Source organism: Cololabis saira, chromosome 18 (genome assembly GCF_033807715.1).
Source record: "Cololabis saira isolate AMF1-May2022 chromosome 18, fColSai1.1, whole genome shotgun sequence".
NCBI lineage: Eukaryota > Metazoa > Chordata > Actinopteri > Beloniformes > Belonidae > Cololabis > Cololabis saira.
In genome coordinates this window covers 18,446,582-18,470,803 of record NC_084604.1, presented here as the reverse complement: position 1 = coordinate 18,470,803, position 24,222 = coordinate 18,446,582, and the positions used below count along the sequence as shown (strand labels likewise).

Genomic DNA, 24,222 nt, shown 5'->3' with positions numbered 1-24,222 from the left:
TGGCAATTTTCTTATCCATTTAAAAATCTTGTCCAGGGATCTTTGTTCTTTACTTTTTACTCATATGCTCCCCCTATATCTTGGCCAATCACTTACTTGACTGTGTGGAGTGTTTTGCATCCCTTGCATTTAGGTATTAAAGTGTGAACTACTTAACACATATGTAAAAAAATCTGCACAAAAGGAGGCTCATTTTGATCATATTAACAGAAATCAACAAGCACAGAATGGATGGACGAATTGATGGAAAAAGACCTGGAATGCAACATGCTTAACACCTCAGAAATATACATGAAACTAATGTGTGACATGGTTTTGGTATGGCTGGATGCATAATATGAATTAATGGATGACTGGTAGACGCAATAAAGGTATAGAGGCCTGACATACGAGCGAGGGAGTGTGGTTTCGTTGGTTTCGTTGGGAGCCAATAGTAGCATTCGATGCGTTTCCACTTACATCGATGTAGTTGGCATTGATGTAGTCGGAGGAAGGGTCGTCTTCTGTGGGCTGCAGAATAACCCTTGAATGATCATCTAAAGAAATGGAAAATCATGTTGGAAAGAACATCAGAAATAGAAAGAGAGATCTTTTTACATTGGCAATGCATTGTTTGGGTGTAAATGTACATCCACCACTTTCGATCATCTTACAAAGCTGATCTATTTCCTGACTGATTTACAATAGTCAACAGTTTGGATAATCCTGGAAAGTTAGAATTTTAGTTCTAACAGGCTATCGTCGGGCTGTTCATTCTTGTCTTTCATTGTTTCTCTAGATTTAGAGGCTTTCACCAAACACATCAAGTGGACAGCAATATCAAGTGCAAAATGACCGATTGACCCCTTCAGGATTACGCTGCACAATGAAGAGGATGGGAGGTGTCAACACTACGGTACACTGGAAATTGACACACACAGACCTACTGTTTAGGTTGTTTTTGACACCCCAAGGATAAGGTACAGTCTTATTTGAACATAAACTGTTGGTCATTAGAACCTTGCACCATCAGCACGAGGAAGAAGAAACAACACTCAAAAACATCAAGACAGAACTTAAAGCCTGTGGATGTACAATTGAGCCCTTGGTTAGTCAGCAAAGCCTCTAAAGCAAGTCCAGTGGTCCTCTACTCAAGCTCTTTATAATTTTATTTCCAGGACCAGAATTATGGAGAATTTGAGTCACCATTTTAGGTGATTTCAGTTTCAGTTTTCAGTTTGGTGAGTTTAACTGTAGAACAAAATCTGTTTACTCTTAGTATCATTTGGAAAACTCAGCAACATTTGGAAAAATGTCGAAGCTGTTTGTTTATCAGTCAATTTGATGAATCAATACCCACGCAATCCCAATTACGTAGATCAAATTACCCTTTAAGATCATCCATAATACATCACATAGTTTATACTATTTTGTTCCAAGAATGCATCATTGCTTTTCTACCTTGTTGTTCCTACGGTTTAAGATCATTTTAGAATTTTATTTAATGTCATTACTCTGAGATCCAGTTATGAGATACAAGGTGCAGACTTGAAAGTAAAGCTAAAACCTTTGCTGTTTTTGGTCAGTGACTTTGGAACAGCCGCTTGCAGAGTCTCACTTAAGTCACAAATCCAATCATTTGGTTCCTTGGGCCTCGTCCCGATTCTACACCTTTAAGTCCCTTTAATTCAGTGGGCTTTGTATTCAGTTATCACTGGCTTATTATCAAGATCTCGCCTGACTTTATTCGTTTTTATTTTCCCCTTGATGTGAACTGTGAATTGTGCTTACATGCTATAATGTTCCCATAGCGGTTTTTAGTGCGATTCTGCTCTTTCTTGGCCACATCCCAGGAGGCCGACTGGCCCTCGAAGAAGCTCTGCATGAACAACAACAGAGAAAATCATATACAGTAGAAACAACACAGCTCATGAAGACTTTTAAATATCACCCCTGATTAACATCTCTCCTTGCTCTGCTGGTTTTATTCAACTGGTACATGAGCATGTGGGTGACTCTTATTAGATACTAAAACAAGAGGACCATAAAAAGGGTTTGTGGCTCTTGAACTGTTTAGTCATTAGGCTGGCCAGTGTCCTCACATTAAGTTGTGATTTAACTATCATTTCATTCTTTCCATCTTAAGTGAAAATGTTGAATAGAGCATCACTGAATTTCACAGTCATATGTTTATGTTGTTCTTCTCGACTTTCTCAATGTAGGGTCTGAAATGTTCCTGTCAATGTTATTTTCAAGGTCAGAACACTTGCAGCAGTACCTTTACATGAACAATAATAACAATAATACCAATCAAGTGGCTGATAATAACAATCTCACTTCATATTCCTCCTTGAAGCCGTAGCTGTCAGATGTTTTCATGAGGTTGATGTGCTGCAGGAGGTCGGCCACTCTGATGGCCGGGTGCAGCTGTCCTGTCTGATAAGGAGACTCGGTTCCTTCACAGTGATAGCGAGGAACATCCAGAAGCCTGCTGTTCTCTGCAGCAGAGGCGCTGTGGTTCTCATCTACGAGAGGAGCAAACATCTGAACAGATTAGTTACTCATATGTCAAATTCATTGCTTTCTTGATTTGATAAATGATCATTAACTCTGGATATTTTTTCCACTATACACTGGTTCATTCAGATTTTATCGTTACTGTATATGATGATCTTCAAACTATAGGGATAAATGGTGCCCAGTATGAAGAATGATGCACTGATAGGTCTGATGTTTTGTAAGAATCCAGTTCTTGAGGACTTCTAAATGTTGTAAGAGCATCTTTTATATTTCCATAACAAACAGTTTCCTTAAACAAACAGTTCTGTGTTTGTAATTTTTACTCACCTGTGATTGGAACTGCAAGTTAAGCAGCATAAAAGGAAAACAGCAGCAAGGTTAAGTCAAACTCTAGGCAGCTCTTATAAATATGAACTTCAGATTAACAAATCAAATTTGATCCATTTATGAGGAGATCATAGATTTATACACAATGGATGATACAGACAAATGACCCCCCCCCCCCCCCAAAAAAAAAAGAGCATCAATAGAGACAAAACATTTTACTTTAACCTGCTTCCCTCATAATTGTGTGGTCCATGTGGTTTGGTGCTTCTTTTCAGCTTTTTTTGTTATTTATTGTCTAAAGAATGGGTGGTTGTAATATCCAATTTCACTGTTGGAACTCAGTAACTTGCACCTTGTTTCTTCGACTTCAAAAGACTGTACCTGAAGACCACCACAGTGCCATCTAGTGGAATTATACACTGCAAACTGTTTATTTGATTCTTAACCTTCCACATCAACTGCCACGGCACACAAACGTTTCAAAGATTATTTTCAAATAGCCTAAAATCTTTAGGTATGAGGATAAATTAAATAATTCAGAACAGAAATTAGTAATCATCTGTAACAGGAAAGACAGATGATAGTTTATTGGTTACTTATGTTTACACATTATTAGTGTAATATTCTTTTTGAAAGCTTTTGTATATGTTAAGTATTTCATTAATAGAGTGTAAAATATTATTGAAGAATTAATTGGTGAACATTTCTGCCAGTTAATTATGGTCAGGCTTACAGGTTGTATGATGAAGTAACTAAAAGTTGCAGCACAAATAACTAATTTCATCATCACCACTGTTTAACAACTGACACTTCCTATTTCATCCATCTGATGCTTCTCTCTGCTCTGAGGACATGTTAGCTCATTAAAGATTGTTAAAGGTTTGTTAAACCCTCGTCAGGCCAATTAACAGTAAACTTGACCCGACACTGCATCTATAATTTGCTACTTCCTGCTACTTCTTACTCCAGTGTGAAATGATTGGCCAAGACAGATTGTAACTGCAGCCTTCAGTCCACATTAGAGGCCAGGCAACTGTTAATTAACATGGTTTGGTGGCATTGTGGTTATGGGGCCCTTAAGGTTATGATAGAAATTCACATCATGCCCACACTGTCAACACTAAACTAAGCCAAAAATAAACACAGCGCAGTGTAAGACTGGAGCTAGAGAAACATCAAACTTAGAAAAAGCTGCAGCTTTCTAACACAGATGGTGGATACTCAACCACACTTCTACATCATCTGAGCAGAAACGTTTCTGCCAGTGACACAAAGCAGGAGGCACAGATTTAATCCACGACAGCAATGTGTCATATCATCCTTCTTTTAATTCTCAATTTTTGCTTTTTTTTTTTGGGGGGGGGGGGGGGGGGGGGGGGGGGCAAATGGCACGCCTTGAACCAAAGCAAAACTGTGGATATAATGAGATCTCTGAGGGAGAAAGATGGTAATTACTGTGAATATCAATAACTCCCACAACGAAACAGAAACCACAAATGCAATTGGGAGTGACTGAACAAGATGACAGGATGACAGATGAAGGGCTTGGCTGCTGGTGTCCTTAAAACCATACAGTATATAAGATGGCAATAGCCATCTAAGAATCCCAAAGTTTTCAGTTTTACACTTTAAATATACTTAAAGGTATTGTGACATCATTTTTAACATGCTTTTAACACTATTAAAAGTCTTGGCCAACATCCCTCAAATGTGTCTAAAAGAGTGTAACAAGAAAAACTTCACTCTAGTACTCTTTTCCTGGCTTTTTATTACAGTGTTTTTTTGCGCCGTGAAAAATGCTTCCTTTCCCCCCTTTCCTGTCAATCATTGCTCCGCTCCTCCTCCAAACCTCCTCCTCCTCCAGCCATACGCTCACAGCGGCGTCGGAAGCCGAGAGCGACAGGCGAAGCATGCACGGAAAAGCAGGAGGGCGAACCACAGCAAACAATCATAAAAATAAAGGCATGCAAGCAGCACTGTCCCCTTATCTTAAGTCCAGTCAGTGGCCGCGGGTCTTCTTAGCAGTTTTCCTCCGGTGATTAGAACAAAAGAGGCTCTAAACAGCTCCTTGTTAAGCCTCATTTATGGTTCCGCGTTAAATCGACGCAGAGCTTACGCCGTAGGGTTCAGCGTATGGTGCGCGTCGCCGCGTAACCTTACGCCGTAGGCTCTGCGTCGGTGTAACGCGGAACCATAAATCAGCCTTTATGGTGCGCTGGAGAGGAGCGGAGGCAGGGAGCTGGGTGGAGGGGGCGGTGATTTAGCGGATCGTTACGTAACGATCCGCCACCAAACCACATGCGCCGTTTTTGCACAGTTATGCGGAAAATCCCAGAAAGCACACAATACACTGAATGTTAAAAGTTTGTTGTTTTTTGGGTGTAATTGATGTCTAGACACCCAACAAAACACAAAAAATCAAGAAAAATTTGTTTTTCATGTCACAATACCTTTAAGTATTTTATAGACCTCGGTTGGTGAGAATATTACAAAGACATTTGACATGTCTCACTGGAGGTAAAGGATGGTGTTACAATACAGAAATGATCTATTATCCAATTTATCAGTTACACAAACTTAACTGTCAGCAGTTAAAGTGCATTACAGACAATTCAGAATGTAATAGAGACTCTGACTTTGTCCCACAGCCACAGTTATGGACACTTTTACTCAAAACTGCTAACTATGTAATGACTCACAGGGACATACAGGCCAAAACAACAAGCACAAGGGCTTTATGATGATGATAGGTGATAACTACAGGGTATTTCTTGGTGATAAATGTGACATATAAGTCAACGCCAAAAAATCTCACCTAATACAGCAGTAGGAACCAGAGGGTCGTTGGGTGCTGCAGAAGGAAAAACGGTGAGGAAATCATTCTAAATGTTGGACTTTCCTTAACATTCACAAGGACAAAACCATTCTCTTATTTTCTGAAAAGTGTTTCTCCAGAATCGCCGCGTATTTGCTGCACCCTTTTGCTGCGGACCTTCAGCTGCGATGTCTAAAGCTACAATTAATATTCAACCAACAGAAGATGAATAAGGTTCAATCAATTATGGTGGATCTCGATGTGCAGGTACTGTAATGCAGTCAAGACAAGATTTGTAAGGGGGAATTGAGCATAACGTGGGACTAACCAAAAAATTAGCTTGTTTATAAAAATAAAAATGAAAAATGTTTGTTGGTTAAATGTTAGAAAGCCAACCTTGCATAATGACATTTAAAAACACTCTTGGTAGACAGAAGAGATTAAAACATTTAAATGTGTTAAATTGGAACAGAAACTGAAGTTCCTTTTTTACTTGGGTTCAGAACCTACATCTGTTGTTGTAGTTGTGAGAGTCCATGAACGTTACAGCCATGGGGTCTTCTCCATGCAAAGTGCTCTGGTCAGCGTAACTGCGGTCCATTGCGTTCACCATGTGTGTCATTTCCTGCCTTGTTGTTCCAATGACATCTTTGCGTTTTTTAGCCAGTTTCCTGTTACAGAAGAGAAAGGAAAATGTCAGTCACCGCACTACCAGATATGTTAAATTTAAGGAGCCTGGAGACCGCAGCCTTGAAAAGAAATGCTTCAAAATTTGAAGTACTGGATTTTGCATGAAATAGTTGGTATTTATTTGGCTGGGGGCTGCTGGCTACTGATCCAAGATGCAGAGTTTGGAGCTAAAGAAGAGGGAAAATTAAACAAATAATAAAAACGGGCAGTATATACATATATAAATATATATATATAAAAAAAAACAGGAAAGAAAGAGGATAGAACAAGCAAGGAAAGTATGCAGTAAATACCAGGCTGAGAAAGAGGACCATAGGGAAAGAGCACCTATAAGGAAAACCAAGGAAATGACCTTTGACCAAGATGTAAAGAAACCTGTTTTCAACCTTTGTGTCTTAAAGCTGTCAGATGAAAAGTGTTCAAATGTGTTTTGTAGTTTAATAAGCTTTATATATCCTAAAAATTAAGACAATGAAAAAAATATAAATCATAGCTATAACGAAACTAAAAAAGACATTCATATTAAGTATTTGGTTTTCATCCGACAGCAAAGATGTAGAAAATCCCATTAAAACACAGCAGGGCTACAGCCGTCTGTAGGAAACCATTTACCAATAAACACTTATCGTCACATGAACAGTAGCACTTCTTGGACTGTGTTTATGAGGAAAGACACATTTTAGAGATTCCTGATGTTTTTTTTGTTTCAGTCTATCATATTATCTTCACAAGGTGTAAATTCTACTTGCTTTTAGCAGAGTGCAGAGGCAAAATATCTTTTGGTGTCTGAAGAGTAGAACAAACCAGCTAGAAATCAAAATATCAATGTATCATCCTCAGTGTCAACGCTCTTTATGTTCAGCCATTAAAATTGCAGGGAGGATCATTTCAGAGGGCCTGATGTGTTCAGCATGACAGAGCATGCGGGAATGTTGTAAACCCAGAGCCGTAGATGTGCATCAGTTGAAACAAGAGAGGTTAATAATTCAATTAAGTGTGATTGTAGCAAAATACTATAACTGTGAACCAAAAAGGCTGCAGCTCGCAGCAACATCTATAATTGGGACAGTAAATCCATTTGTGATCGTGATCAGACTGATACAATATACAGCTCTGACATCTTCCCCTTAAACAGACAGACAGCATGCCGTTTTGTGCGTATTTTACCTCTTTGACCCCAAAAACTCCACCTCTAAGACCAAACACACACACTCACACACTCATCAGAAAGAGCAAAAGCTGTTTGCATTATAGGAACCACCAGATGTTTGTCTATACGAGAAATGAGAAGGAGAAATACAGAGGAAGTGCTGGAAAGCTGAGGTGGGACCTCGGATGGATCTTTTTTGGAAGTTGTCTCAAAACCCTAAATTGTATTTAAATCATATTAAATAAATGAACTGATTTAATGTGAAATTTCTGTTCTTATGAAACAGAACATTAATGTGTATTTAAACCATGCATGTACAATATGAAAGAATACCTGGCAATTCTGTTATTAAATCTAAAATTAGGTTTTATATGATTGAAAGCTAAACTGTTTATATCACATTATATAATATTATATTTTGTTGCAGATTAAACAGTTAAATACAAAGAAGCAAAACTATATTTCTGTTTCCTTTCACCTTTGAAGAAAACTCTTTCTAAGAAACAGAAAAGTGGTGATGACGACCATCAGTCGCACTACTAAAATATCTAACATTAACAGTTCATTCAAAGATACTTGATTAATCCCTAAAGGGAAATTATATAAAATGAAAATAATTTTGATTGCTCGAAGAAGGTCCAACGTCCTCTTTAGGCAGTGGAAACAACTGATTTGGGATCAGTGTCACAGTCTGTGACAGATGACAAGAGCACAGACCGCAGAACCAACAAAAGAAGAAAGAAATCACCGTTAACCAACACAAAATCAGAATCCCTATGTCCCGAAAAGGAAACCAACTTGCTCAGATCAACTGGCAGGAGAGCACGAGTAGCAGAGTTTTACCATGGTACCTGTGACTTGATGGGCGGATGGATGATCACATGACTACATGCACACAAAGAGCTACAAGTCACAAGTGCAGCATTCTTTTTTCAAATAACACGCTTAGGCCAGGGTCGCCCCACTTTGGCCTCTTTTGTTCTGGTTTAAGGTCAACTTTGGCCTTTGTAAGCCTGCTTCAGAGCAACTTTGGAGCATGTAGAGGACACCGGGGCCGAGGTCAATTCACTATCAGTTCAGTCCTTTAAGTAAATTATGGCATTTCTAGTGATTCAGCATTCGTTTCCTTATTAATTGTTCAGCATAAAACCGTAAACATTTTCTTGCTAAAGTCATTTTCAAAAGGTTCAAATTTTCAAGATATAAAAACAACTGAAATCCTGAACTGCATGAAAGCAAACTGACCCCAACCCTGGCAAGGCTTAAATGAGGATGGCTTTTGGCTGGTTGGTCAGAGCTGAGACTGTGTTTTGCCTTGAAAAAAGTATACTGCATCTTTAAAAATAACACCAACTAGCCACTAACAAGTCACCCAGAAAGATATCGGCAGCTGGGTGGGCTGGTTGTTGATTGGTTGTTTACTTACAGGTAATAAGAGTATGAATAGTAGGTCCTCCTGTGGTTGTGAGCCAATCAGAAAGCAAAGAATGAGACACAAGGGAATATGCAAATTAGGACAAAACTGTCCTGTCTCAACCAATAACAACAGAAACAGAAGAAAACACCCTTTGACTGCTAAAACTGGAGGTTCATGCAAGGGGGTTCCATAACAGCTATGGGCCCTATTTCTTAAAAAGAAAAAAAGAACTAAGATAAAAATATTAAAAAGTAAAAGCCCAAGGTTAAAGCTACATATACCTAACAAAATATGCTGTGACACCTGAAGAAACTTCCAAAATAAAAAGGACTTATCTTTATTAACCTATTCATTTTTCTTTTTTATTTCAAAAAGTTGCATTTAACAAAAATTGTTTAAATCTACATTTACTATAACTGGAAGGCCCTGAATTGAGATCTTGCCCTGAAGAACAAAAATTTCGTTTTTCTATCTCACTCCTATTAATCTTCGGCCAAAATTGTACAAAGCAAACCAATCTGTAATACCAGGCAGCTCGCTTCCAGTAAAGGAAGCATGATGGCATTGCAATGTCATCATGTCCCACCATTTTAAAGATGCAGTATTGTTGAGTGTAGAAAAGGTCTAATGATGATGAAGATTGATCTCCCCAGAAACCTTTATGGACCAGAGAATTACCACCCTCGCCCCAAAAAAAAAAATAACCCAAAAACCCCAAACAACCACATAAAACCACAAATCTTTTCTTTTTGCTAAAAACGTTAGCTGATTAGTTCACTTCTGCTGCGAAGATAACATACCAGATCAGCGCATTTCATGCCAGGCTCAAAACTAATTAGGACAAATATTGCTGAAACAATCTTTATCCAAATAACAGCAATTATCAGGACAATTCTCACTGCTCTCATGAAGTGATCGATGGGTGATGCTGCTTCATCTCTTATTCAGTCTCGATTGAATAAAAAAAAATGTGATCAACTCTACGGTTTTGTCAACACATTAGAGACATAATCAGCTAAAACACTGTGTCCCAGTCATTATAATCATATAAATAAATAAAGTTTAAGTTTAAGATATCAACAATCAGATATCCTCATATGTTAACTTCATGAATTTGTAATTTTAGAAGGACACGTATTAGATGGCATCTGGCAGATGATCCAATTTTGTAATTGTGAGTCGAATTTTAAGTAGCTGCCGTTCATCTATGCTCTTTATTTTAATTACAAAGATAAACACTATGTAATATGAACAAGTTCATATTTCTGTAAAATAATAATAATAATAATGATAATAATGGGTGGGCGCACATACTGTAAATCTATTAAGTGAATTAGAATAAAAATACTGAGGTTATGGGTTCCACTGATGACATGAAGTCATTAAAGTCTGTATTTTAATGAGTGGTTGTTTTTGATTCCCTGAGCAGGACCATAATTTGCTATAATTGAGTCTATTCCTGGTTCCTTTATCGTGTGTAACACTTAAATGTTCAAAAGAAGTGAGGCGGAGAAGCTCCTGAAATCTTCCGGTCTTTGAATATACCAAAAGTGTTTGCCAATAACTCTTACTGAATATGGACGTTATATTCAGCACTCTCCTTTTATTTCCACTTTACTTCAGTACACACTGCACTTTAACAGGCAGATGAGAGAAAAGATTGCATGTAGTATACAAGTCTGCATACCAATGTAAAGGTTATAAATATAGATGCACATATATGCATAAACACTCCCTGTAAAGTGTTTGTGCAAAAAGCCCTGTATATTACTACACTTGAGTTTTGCCGCATTTACGTCTCTCACTGGAAGTGGAAGAAGGACACTGGTAATCCAAAGACGTGGTGATTTGTGGACATGGAGCATTCATAGCAACGCATCAAAGTAACACAACAAAAAATGGTGTAAACAAAGCTTTTCAGATAAAAACAAAGCTTAATGATGAATAAAAGCTATAAATTAGATTTGTTGGAGTTACCTTCTCATTTCTGCTTGTGACGGTCTTTTATTAGTAATAGCTCAGGAAAACTGTCAAGCTCATGGTGTCACCCAGCCACCACATGGTGGAGCTCTGCACCAAATGAACACAAACTGGCCAAACTGTTGCAGCGACACCAGGTTCAGCTCGCATAAATCTCAATGTGATTTTTATAAATAAGTAAATGTTTAGAAAATGCATAAATATCTACATTTTTCTACTTTTTCTAAACATCCTACTGTCTCAAGTTCCAAACCATTTTTTTCTACAGTCTGCATTGCCAAATCTCTTTTGTCCAGAACTGACTTGATCTTCAGTGTTTTCAACCTCTAAATGTTTTAGATGGATTTATTAAAGTGGTGATGAAAATTGAGTTCAATTTTCTTACTTTAGATGAGGTGTTTACAGTCAACCTCATTCACATGAAGTAAAAAAAAAAAAGAAACATTACACTCATTCCACCTTTTTTTTTAAATACCGTATGTGCTTAATTACTGGATGCTTGTAAGAGCTTTTTTTATCCGGTAGACACACAAGAAAATGCCAAGGAAAAGCTTAATATCGGTTGTTGTTTTTCTTTAAATATATGTAAACACAATCCACTGAATATAAAAATGGTCTGTAAATGAACTAATATAACTGAGATCTGCCGGCACATACTCATTTTGAAACTAATGTCATATTTCTGCACATCCATTCCCCCCCTGAACATGTCTGGATCCCCGAGAAAGCCACCTCAACAACTGGAAACCTGCTCTTTACATCTTTTATCTGAGTACGCTTTTCAGTCCTTTCTCTCCTACTGTGGTTTATTATCGAGCTCGATTCAACATCTGTAGCATAACATGAAAATGTTCTGCTCCTTCTGGTACTAAACCTTGAAGCAAAAGTTTCTAAAATTGCCAACATTTTATAATTACCTATATTTAGGGAAGACACTTCTGTATCTTTTTGACACCTTACAAATTTATAACATAAGGAATCGAAAGAAATTGGTTCAGAGGGGAGATCAATGTTTATGGTGGATGAATGGAAGATGGTGTTACTACAGCGAGTACTGGACCAACACACAACAAGAGCACGGGTTTCAGCGCACGTGTGTGTCTGTGCGTTCTTGCATCTGCATGCCTCTTGGCATACACATCCATTATTGGTTGTTGTCTTCATTACACTCTAGAGCTGCTTTAGTGGCTGTGGTTATCAGCTGTCACTCACCTCTTCTTCACCAACAGGATGGCTACCAGCACCAGGAGTATAAAAACAAGAACACCAGCACTAATTCCAGCGATTTTCACCACACGATCCGTCTGTTTGGCAGGGTCAGGGATGACCTCAGGCTCTTCTGTGGCACCTACAAATAATGAAAACAGCAGAAACTATTAAAGTCAACATTATTATTCAGATTACAATAGTGTGATTGGTGCTTATTTAATAGCAATGAAAGTGTCCCTAAAAGATGAGAGAATATCCCAACTTTTAGTGGGAACAATATCCAGAAATACTAAAGTATGGTACAAATTAAATAAGTGATGGGGAGGGGTATTTTTTCTTTCTTTTTTTCAGCAATGTGTGGCACTCATTCTTCTGTGGATTTGCAGAGTTAATGTTTTTTCCTGGACAGATTAGATGAAAAAACATGTCTAACACTCTGGAATGTAATTAGAAGTCTTGAAGTTTCAGGTTTTTGTTGATGTTGATTTGTTTAAAAGCTGCCATCACCTAAGGAATGTGTTTCTGTGTAATTTTCCATCGCAGTTTCTGTGTTGGATGTCTTTCAGGTTTTAAAAACTGTACTTTATGAGACAGATTTTATTTATTTAGATTTTTTAGATTTTTGTCAGATCTGAATGATGATGTTCCCACCCATCAAACCAAATATGTCAAACATCTCGTGCAACAAACTCCCCAACATAGCACAAATATGTCACTATGACTATCAAAAACCTAAAAAGTTTAATATCTGCTGGCTTATCAAAGTTATTATCATTTTACACCTATTGTTTTCAACTAGTTACACAAACCTACATCCCTTCAAGCTGTTAAAAATACACCATCTTACGGCTTAATGAATGATGAATTTATTTGAAGTTACAGAGCATCAGGAAAGTGGTTACTATGACAAAGAAGCTTAATTATGAGATCCATTAAATAGGAAAGTTTAATCAAAAGATCAACTGTCAGTACTCAATATTAAAGTATAGATATTCAAGTCAAACCTTAGTACTACAGCGACAAGACAACACACACATGTTAGCCATGATTTTGGGGTTCTCAGGCAGCACTACATTAAAGTCCGACACCACTCATGATACACTCATGTAACTCATGTTACATGACATTACACTGTGGAGTGGAAACTACTGCCCATCCTCAGGAATACCTCTGGGTAACTGTGCAAACCCGCACACAAGGAAAGAGTCAATCGATGTGTGTTTTTGTAGTCTTTTTGAGTGTATACCAGCTTATCCATAACATCCTTCTGTCAATGGTCAATGCTTTTGAAATGCAACTTGACAGTAGCTGTCAGTTTTTTCTGCAGCAATGTCACCGTGTATAACTTGCAGTTAAGCTCATTTCTGTTCTTGAAGACTTCCGAGAACTGACTGAACCTCCGTACTTGGACTCTCAGGAAAATAATTCATCACTTATGTCTCGGGCAGAGTGCACGCTGTACATGATTTCAAGGCTGTTCATCAGCAACAGAAAGGCAGAGAGTATTTTTCAGGCTCCCAAGATCTGCTTAGTGATCTGATTTCATAGAAGCGGAATACTTCATAGCAGAACGTAAGAACATTATCGTGTATTATTATAATCCGAGTAATCCAACTCAAAGACATATGCGCAAAACTCAACAGAATGAAATACATCTCTCAAACAATAATCCACTTTAAATGCTGAATGTCAACAAAATAATAATAAAAATGAATAATCCCTGCTGTCATTTTATATATTATCACTTTTGCAAAAACCTGTCATTATGTAACAACCTTAACTTGAACATAAGACTCATTGTCTAACAGGGTTGTTTGACAAGGATGCCCTTTTATGATGTTTTTTTTTAAACACATCTTGGTTACTTTGAGAGCGTTATTAGATTTAAGTATTAAAGAACACAAACTACAAAAGAATTAAATCATCATCCAATATGTACAAGTCATTTGATTTACCTAAAAGCCATTGGAAAATACTTAAAAATCAAGATTTTAATTTCTTAGTGAGAAGCTGCCTAATTTTAAATGTCTTGGTGCCTTCCCACAGCTGCCAGAAAAAAAGAAAAACCATTAGAAGAGAACATACAACATAAAACTACACAAGTACTGTAAATATATAAATATATATATCTTTAAAGGCTTCTCAGCCTGACCTTGTTATGTCGGCAGTAGCTCTTAATGTCTGTAAAAATGATCCAGGTCAGTACACAAACACTCACATGTGACCACATAACCACACATACACACACATACACGCTCAAACACAATCACCCTGAGGCAGCAATGACAATACACAATACTTCAGATGACCTAATAGGACCACCATCACTTAAACCTCCCTCCCGGACGCATGGTTCAGCGCACGCACACACACGCAGCGAGATGAAGACGGACAGGAAGGGAGAGTTGCCTGACCTCTCAGTCCATTAGTGTGTCCGTCTCCCTTATTAAAAAAATCTCAGATTCTCTTTCATGTCTTTCAGCTTCACTCAGACCTCCTCAGGCGAGAAGGGCCGAGCCTCGGCTTGTTTCGGTGGCTTTCGGGCAAAAGGGACCACCTGCTGTGGCATCTAGAGCTAAACACAATTCCCAAAAATGTGATGACGCTAGAAATTCTGCCATTTTTCCACTTACTTTAGTGTGGAAACATGACACCTCACAGGCACGTGAGGGACTGAGCCCAACTTTGATCCATCAAAGGATCACTTTATTATGAGTCTATAAGCTCCCGTTTCCTGGTCAGGCTGAGTGAACTTCAATCATTTGTAAGGATTTGTTAATGATGACATCCATCTTTTTCCTGTATCTTAGTTTTCATGCCCATTTCTAATCCTTTCTAGTTGGACTGACACCACCACCACAGAATTTATAGCCTTAGTTTTTAGCAGCAGTTTACAAAGCCATTTCTTGATAGGTCTCATACACTTAACTTAATAATGATTTCAGAATGAGTCTTTACCCATAGATTGCACTAAAACCAATGTCACTCTATCGCATAGTTTTATGAGCCTTTTATATGCCCAAAATACAGATCTAAGATAAGTAACAAGGACAGTATTTACGTACTATGATTCTCAGTTTTCGTATTTTAGTGGATGCTAGGTAAATATGTTGTTAATCCTTTCATTCAGCTTCTTTTCAAACAATTATAATGGGAATTTATGTTTTAGACCTATCAATAAAAAAAAGAAGTGCCTCAAATTTTTCCTTTTCATTACTGGCCAAGTACACACCAGGATGTCTGTAATGTCCTTTGCAATTCAACAATACACCGCATCCTATGTAGATCCATCAATTTCATTGAAAACATCATATATTTTTCTGCTTATTCTTGTCCTGACATCATAAAACTAAACCCTGATCCATAAGCGGCATTAAAAAAAAGTCTTTCCTTTCCTCAAAACAGTGTGTGTGCACAATGTGTTTTTATGTGTGCCTGTGTGTGGTTGCTCCAGGATTATCTCCACATCATTTAAAACCTGTCCAGTAATCTATCAACATATGGCTAGCTACTGGTAAAAACCTGACATTTAGAGTGTGTGCACATACGCACGACAAAGGTCCACACACACAAACAACATGAATTTGTTTTGTTGCTCTGACATGCACTAATGTTATGTTGTCAGCTCTAATACTCTTACTAAAAAACATACAAATCTCCACTGAGCAAAGCTCCCATGGGAGGACAGGGCCAGTCACATTTTTTATACTCAGCATAAAACAGAGAAATTTACAAGAAAAACAGAAAAAAAATAGATAAGTATCTGTTTTTATGGAAACTAACCATTTTAACAACGAAGAGCACAGTCACACAGATATCCATACATTTACCATCTGAGTTTTATATAAAAGTCATCTATGTAACACCTATTTAGTGTATTCATTTGAATACATTGATTAGAATTGACTGAATTGGTTGAAAAGTGAAGGTGTGTTCTTACGTTTAGCTGCCAGTCTCAGACACTGAGTCTTAGTTTCCTGAAGAAAGATAAAAGAAAAACACCTGAGTGACACACTACAACATGAATAAAGAAAATGTGACTTTGCAAATTAAATCCTGTTAAAATATTTTCTCTAATATGTTTCACTATATATCACAAGCACTTGCCTGCATATAGAAGTTCTCATGTGAACTTAAATATCATATTTCTTTGCTGCAACACAGTATTTACTCATCGACACTAACAGGTGAGAGGCGGAAACTGTGTTTTAGTGTTTCTCTCCATGAATAAATGTTTATTTACCCTCTCCGTGCTGCTAACAGCTTGAAGGTAGATGTTATAGTTTTTCCTTGGAGCCAATGGAGGATTCCAAAAGCCCTGGGAAGCAGAAGGACAAATATTGATTTAGTTATACAAGGCAAACTATTCAGGCTGTGAGCTACTAATGTCACTTCATTTTGCCATTAAGAAAGGTCCTGAAAAAAACAACAACTAAGGAATAGAGTAAAAAACATAGAAGGATATCTAAAACTTGGATTAAATTTGCACAGATATCTGCATCCCTTTCATAAAGCATCTCATTAGCATGCCACCACTCTACCCATTTTCCACCAAACATATTCTCGTTATTTAATCAGTTTTGGTTCAATTTTTTTAAATTTCTATTATCTGTGGCTAACTGCCGAAGCAGACATATTTACAACAGCTGCAAGTGACACTGGCATTCACACTGTTTCCTTGGTTGCAGTAAATGTTGTTGCACCGCCTATTTATAACCATAAAAAATACATATTTCTTATAAGCTTTTGATATTTCTTATTTGTTAAGCTTATCTTTTCACATTATATTTTAATTGCACAATGTACATCAAGTGTCAGGTAAACACGCTTACCTGATATGTCTTGTTGTCTCCAACGGTAAAGGGGAGGGGCTCAGGCAGGTTACTTGGGGACAGCTGGGCTGCATAATAATATGGGGATCCACCACTAGATGCGCTGTGGTAGGAAACTGGAACCTGTGGACGTTAAAGACAACATGTAGAGATCTGGTGGGTCCTACAAAGTCTTAAAATCAGGTGTACAACAATACATGATATCACGGTACAATATCATATACATGATACTTAATATAATGCCATGTCAAAACTTATTCAACAGAACCTAATAAAATGTGTGAATGATTTTATATAACCTTCATCAATAATGTGATGAAAAAAGAACTTTTGTGCATATTGTTATCCATTTCTCACGTTGTTGAGGAATGTTCACAATGTTCACTTATGTTTGCAGGTATTTGTGAGGCACTTTCCTTCAGTTTTTAAATTGCTTTCCAGTCTGGACTTTGACTGTGTCATTACACTTTTCTTCAAGTTGACGATATGACGTTTTCTTTCCTTTTTCAGATATTTTTTTGCTGATTAAGTGGTGCGGTGAGCAGTTGTTGTCCAGTGTCACCTAATTTTGAGAAACGTTTCGCTGCAGGATAGACTCCAGAATACTCTGGTATTCAGAGAAGTTCACGGTCGACTAAATTACTGCAAAATGTTTGGGTCCTATGGCTGTAAAAATAAATAAACAAATAAATAAAAGATAAAACAAAACCAGACTGTCATCCTGGAACCCCTGTGCTTGACAGATGGTAAGAGGTTTTTGTACTGATGTGTTGTGTTGGTGTTGTGCCCTTTGGCTAAACATCTTCACTTTGGTTTCATCCCTTCAAAGAACTTTGTTCTTGAAGTCTTTTAGTTTGATCAGATGCAAATTCTAAACCTAAAGTTCTGCTAGGATGTTTATAGAAAAAAAGAGCCTAATGCTGTTATTCTGCCGTGAAATTTACAGTGAAACATTTTACTGTTAAAATGTATCTTATTCCTCAAGTGAAAGTCTTTATTGATGCAGGCTGGAACAAACACATGTTTACCAGGCTGGTTAAATGTACACAGAAAAGAATAGTAATGACCTCGTAACAGTCAGAAGAAGCTTGCCGACGTGTCCTTTGAGGATTCACCTCCTCCACTACAATCTGGTATGCGCTGTGGACAAAGAGACCATATAAATACAGCAATGATTAGATTTCCGGCTGTTTTCTTCAGAAACAACTACCTTGCACAATTTTCACAGCAATGAAATACGAAAGTTAACAACTATGGCACATCTGGCAAATGTCATACCTTATAGGTGCTCCTTTAGCTTGAGCAGGTTTGAGCAGGACGGTGATGGTTGTTGCAGTTTCATTCAGAAATGCCTCCGATACATCGTACTCATCTATTGTCGGAGCTACAGAGAGAAATAGAATAAGCATCATCCAGCTATCCATTTATGCTGTTAAAAATACTTCTGATACTTTTGAAATTTACAATCTACCTGAGATATTAGTTGTGACATTCAGTGTGGCTGCAGGACCAAAGCCTTTGGAGGTAGATGCTCGTATTGAGAGCTGGTACGTGACACCTGGGTGAAGCTGGGAGAATGTGTGATGAGTGGCGTTGGAGGGCAGAGACACTGTCAGCCCCGGTCTTTGCAGAGGCACTGAAGGGTCAAAAGAGCGCAGAGCGCTGTAGCTGATCTGATGGGGAGCAGAAAGACAGAAAACAATTTTTAATGCCCATTCACCTGCACAGTCTGCAAGTTTTGCTCCTGGTACCGGTTTTATAACTGAATGCACCTCATATTGTATGATGACTCCATTGGGCTCAGCTGGTTCCTTCCAGTAAAGGCTTATGGTCTCTTCAGATGGAGTGGCTCTAAGTGATAAACTGGGAACAGGTCCTGGAACTGTTAACACAAAGAGAGAGGCAAAATGAGTCAAAGCTTGTGAAATCAACAATAAAATTATGTTCTGCAGATGCAAATGCTGCTATTGAAAAGGACCATACAAAAAGAAGGCAGAAATCAGAAACCTGTTAATGTGATGCACACAAAAGCATTAGAGTATTTGATGTATGTATCCTAAACTAAAACCTAGCCTGGGGAGGCTAGAGTAGAAATTAAAGTAAGCAAATATTTTTTTTTACTTTTATATAAGTTTAGTTATTTATTTCATTCACTTAAATACATAGAGTGAGTGTGTTTTTGTTTATCGCACCATCTTCATCAGTTTGAATGATGGTCTCGTCACTCTCTTTCCTCCCCTCTGGATTGGTCAGAATCATCTTCAGACTGACATTGGTGTAGGGGGGCAGGTTTCCCACCAGGTGACGTGGAGCTGAGAAAGAAAAAAAAAAGCATCAAAGCAAAATAATTTAACCAAAAATACAGAAACAAATTTAAATCAACTTGCATGTATTTTCCAGAGCTTCAAGTGTTCTGGTTGTGTGTTGTTTTGTCCGATCGAGTTATGTGACCCATACAATGACCCATTCATTAGAATCAGAAACATGTAAAATGTGCAAAGCAGAATGGATAAAAGACCTGCTTCCATAAAACTCCAGAATCGAGTTTTGTTTTAAAAAATAAATTAGACATCAGTCAACAAAATAGCTGCTAGTGGCATTTCTATACTATTAATGTTTATATCAGTTTATTAATAGATTCAGAAAAGTCCAAGTTATTTACATTGGATTACTAGTTTGTGATTGTGCTGATGATAGATTGTGCTGCCTCTAAATCAAATTCTTGTAAAAACTAAAGGTAATCAGTCCCACTGTGTATCTACAACCCACTCCCTCAGACTACTCTCTTCACGGTATCTTATTATATAGTATTTCTGCACTTGTACTATATGAGTTATTGTCTCATGAAGAACATTGCTTTCAGGGAGCAACTTCATCAAAAATGTCTTTTCTTGCTTATTTACTGGTGTTATAATCAATACAACACCCTAGTTACTCACAGAGTCCCAGTCTGATCAATATAATAGTGATTATTACCTTTAGGATCCATATCCAAGCAGTCAGCTTTGCTGCGGTTGTTGGCAGTCATGTAATGGTAGCAGATGGTAACATTAAAAGTGTGACAGCGAGTGATGTTGTAACCCAGGGATTCCCAGTCCACTGCGATCAAACGAGACCTGGTCTCAGCAATCTTCAGCCTCTTTGGAGTCCGCATGGGCTCTACAGAGAAAAGAGGGAAGCAAGAGGACAAAAACAAAACAGTGTCAACAAAAGTTTTCTCCCCAAAACGTTTAGGTATCAAAGTGTAACTGTGCTGTATTCTGTATGGGTACAGCAAACACTTCTAACTTTAGTTGTTGTGAGACCTTTGAACACCGAGTTGACAGTTGTCTGTCGAGAACATCACAGAGCTCCGAACTCCATCTAAGATTTTCTTTGTCAAGGTTTATCAAGTGACAGAGATTGCTCCTATTGGCTGTTTAGTGGCATAAATAGTTTTCAATATTTGAAGTTGAATGATTAAAGAATAAATGTACAAAACAATCCAATGTGTAATGGGAAGTGTCTGCTATATGTGAGAAATTGTTTGCATAGATCCAATTCATTTCTATGGAAAGTGAGGAAGAAAGGTCCGTGTCAAGGAAAAGCATGTTGAGATGGCAGCACATGCAGGCTGCATTTCAAAAAGGTAAGCTAAATCTAATGCCTGTAGACGTTGTTCTCTTACATCGCTGTCTCTACAACATAAAATGGGGGAGCAATGCTTCTGTACATGAAATGATGTAGTAGACATGTAGCCTTCATCGTGTCTGGTAACACTAAAAAATCCATATGTGAACTACAAAACTGAATTAATACTGACCTCACTTTAACTAAACATAATTTGGTCTCTACATGGTTCATCATACTGACTAATAACGTGTAGAATAATCCCCCTTTCTGTACCACTAAGTTGTAGATTATCAGACGGATGAATTCTCCTATTCAAAAATTAAACTTCTTGACAACACAGCAGGGGGGCGTTAGTCACTGCTGGTTCTTCATGTTAGTTGGTGTAAGTGCCGTTAGGCTGCGCTATTCATTTGTGATCATGCCATATATATGTGTGTGTGTGTGTGTGTGTGTGTGTGTGTGTGTGTGTGTGTGTGTGTGTGTGTGTGTGTGTGTGTGTGTGTGTGTGTGTGTGTATACTATATATACAGTATATACTGTGTTTGTGTGTAAAAAAACAGAAGGTATAAACGTTAAAAGTATTCAAAAAGGTTCTTACCAGCATGGTATTAACCATTAATATGTGTGCAGACAAAAAAAAAAAGTAAAAAAGTATTCAAAAGTTTTGTGGTTATGGGTTTCAGTGCACTTTAAATGTAAAGCACACAAAAAAAAAATCACAAAAAAGGTGCTGAGCCAACATTTTGTCAATATGAAACGAGTGAGTTTCACAAACATTTATTTCTTCATATTGCCATTCAACCATTTCTAAAATGCAATAACCTCTAAGAGGCACATCTTTGTTTTCCATCTATTATATGTATTCAGACTGTTATTGTCAATATAATCTACTTCCCTTCCTTGCTGCCCAGGGCTTTAATTACCTTAACTGGCTCATTTAACTGGATCAATAACCTCCTAGTTCTTATACCAACATTCTCTCACATGAATGATTACAAACACAAAACCCAGCCATTCTTCGCTTGCTGTCGACATATCACATGAGTTATTCAGCTGTCACTCTACCCTACAAACAGGGAGTACTATTTAAGCTGTCGTGATGAGCTGGGAACTACTTCTCTAAGTAAAAGGACTATAACTCAGTCAACAAATATGTAATTAACCCTGAGGGCATAACATTACTGAAAATCCTCTATTTTCAGAATTAGATTAACCCTTTATACTGCAGTCAATATTTTCAATTTAAAAATGTCAAGTCTAGAGGTTTATTAGAAAAATTAAGGACCTTTTTTACTTTCTAACTTTTTGAAAATATTTCATAGGATACCATATGTGGTTACTTGCCCTGTAAAGGTTACCTGCAGATTTTAAACCTGTTACCTTGCCAATCACCACAAATCGAGACAAGTCTGTCGTGTTTCCATTACCCCTAGAATTACGCTAATATCAAAAAAGAAATCCTGCAATGGAAAAAAGAAAACCCTTAATACCACAAAAAGATTTTTATGCTTTCACAAGGTGGTTTTTAAGGAATTTTGATAATCGAGTTTATCGCAAAAGTGTAATGGAAATGCTTTTTATGCATTTCCATGTGTCTGGCAGCGCTGGATGTGACATAGCCGGTTAATCTAAAGTCATCCAAATCAAGTTTACAGCTGTTTTTAGCCTCATTAATGCAATGTAGTTGTGCTATAACACTATTTAATTATTATGCATTACTGCGTTACATAAGGGCTTTTAAATAATCATTCACTGCCTTCATCGTCTGGCTAGGTTTCCAGCAGTGGTAGCAGCAATTGCAATAATTAGACAAACACTAAAGATGTTTATGTCCATATTCGTCCAAGTTGTGATTTCCTTTTTTGTTGTTTTGAAAAGAAGTTTCGCAGGATGAGATACGGACAGTAACGGAGAGAGAACCAGGGGACTTATGCTACAGAGAAAAACACTGTTCAATGGAAACATCAACGCTACCTTTATCACAAATTGAGAATTTCACTTTTCTTTGGTGAAAAAGGGTAAATAAACGCAACTTACGTCTGTGTGTGTTAAAGAAAAAGGAGAACATTTTAAGCTACTGTATGTATTATTAAAGCTGTACTTATTTGACCTCCAATCCAAGGTACCAAAGTATGATTTCACCAACATCAGGACATATGAAAATAGCTGACTTAATTTTTTGTTAGATAGGCACTATACTCTGAGACATTGCTTCTCCGGTTTTTGCTTTGCAAAGTATGAATCGCAGGAACTGCTGTGAATTTCTACCACATTTCACCGCATTAATGAACAGAAGCTAAGGAATAATTTTGAAAAGTGTTATTCGTATTTTATTGCTAATGGTGCTTAGAATAGGTTGCTACAATTCAAACCAGCCTGACCATGATCAATACATCTAGTTCTCTTGATTAATTTTCCTGTTGATCATGCATACTTTTTAACTATTCGGGCTAAAGTGAAATATATCATTGCACAACAAAAGCAAACTTGTCAATAATACTTTTCACCTTAAATTTCTACCACCACAGACACAATTTTTGTTTCCCGTTCATCGTAAGAAGTAATAATCTATTTATCAGCAGTTGAAGAGTCTTCTGCTTTTACCCTACGGCCCCCCTTCCTGAAATCTTTCAAGGGTTCTTAAATAAAAACAACTCACCTTAAGACTTGCTAGACCCTCCTTCTTTTAGCCTGTGTTTTCCCTTTGCTTTCCTCTCTCAGAGGAGACAACACAAGGACACAAACTGGTCGCTTCTTCTGACAACCCATTATCTGCCTGTCACTCAAACTCACTTGCACAGAAACTCATGAGTGTGCACACTCTCTCACTCAGTTATTACCCAGGTGCACACACAATCGCTCGAGGTTGTGACAAATTCAAGATTACATCTTGGCAGAGCATTTTAGGTGTGTGTTTATGAGCGTGTATGCTCATCTGACTAAACCTTCTTATAATAGGAAGTTGTTGTCAAGGGCAAATACAAATCTCACATGTATAACCAAGTATTACGACACACACACATTCATCCTAAAGCAAAATACAGAGTAGGAATGGATAGGAAATTAGTAGGAAAGGAGAAATAAATAGGAAAAATAGCTGCGCAGGTAATTGTCTGCTGAGCAAATATTAGTGCTGTACTGTGTGTGCTGCATTTATGTGTTAATAGCTGAGGGGTCAGAGCTTTTCATTTTGGCTTCAACCAGTTATTGCATGGTTGACATTTAAACACAGCAAAAGAGAGACCTACTGCTTTCTCTGCCTGTATCTCCCTCTATTTCTGCCTCTGACTCATTTGTCTCAGTCCCTTCCTTTCTGTCTCCCTCCCTGTTTAAATCAATACCTGTGATCCTCTCCATAAACCTCACTATTAGAACCTATACCCACACAAACACACACACCAAGCAATGTAATAAATAGTATTGATTTTAGGGTCTCTGGATGCAGGCACTGCTCCACGGTGAGATGGTCTTCAGCATGGAATTAAACAAAATATATGACTTTGTGGCTCTCACACACACACACACACACACACACACACACACACACACACACACACACACACACACACACACACACACACACACACACACACACACACACACACACACACACACACACACACCTGGCCTAACTCTAACTTTTAACGGTCAAATTGACAGTAGGTGGGTCTGCACAATGTGACCATGTATA

General features: G+C 37.7%; 1 protein-coding gene across 17 annotated transcripts in view; it reads right to left on the bottom strand.

Annotated features, from left to right (window-relative positions):
* The window catches only part of ptprk (protein tyrosine phosphatase receptor type K), a 111,139-nt gene that overhangs the window by 11,999 nt on the left and 74,918 nt on the right, over positions 1-24,222 (bottom strand). For 4 of the 17 annotated variants that reach the window (XM_061706968.1, XM_061706970.1, XM_061706969.1 and 1 more), the window contains 17 exons: positions 19,896-20,078; positions 19,112-19,231; positions 18,692-18,801; positions 18,391-18,592; positions 18,198-18,303; positions 17,987-18,059; positions 16,920-17,042; positions 16,331-16,405; positions 16,028-16,064; positions 12,091-12,226; positions 8,908-8,937; positions 8,325-8,366; positions 6,152-6,312; positions 5,642-5,677; positions 2,317-2,504; positions 1,771-1,858; positions 391-536 (listed from right to left, as the gene is read on the bottom strand). In XM_061706968.1, coding sequence (XP_061562952.1) covers positions 391-536; positions 1,771-1,858; positions 2,317-2,504; positions 5,642-5,677; positions 6,152-6,312; positions 8,325-8,366; positions 8,908-8,937; positions 12,091-12,226; positions 16,028-16,064; positions 16,331-16,405; positions 16,920-17,042; positions 17,987-18,059; positions 18,198-18,303; positions 18,391-18,592; positions 18,692-18,801; positions 19,112-19,231; positions 19,896-20,078 — 1,856 coding nt within the window. The remainder of the gene's footprint in view (positions 1-390; positions 537-1,770; positions 1,859-2,316; positions 2,505-5,641; positions 5,678-6,151; positions 6,313-8,324; positions 8,367-8,907; positions 8,938-12,090; positions 12,227-16,027; positions 16,065-16,330; positions 16,406-16,919; positions 17,043-17,986; positions 18,060-18,197; positions 18,304-18,390; positions 18,593-18,691; positions 18,802-19,111; positions 19,232-19,895; positions 20,079-24,222) is intronic. The other 13 variants (XM_061706974.1, XM_061706976.1, XM_061706977.1 and 10 more) reach the window with 8 other exon arrangements.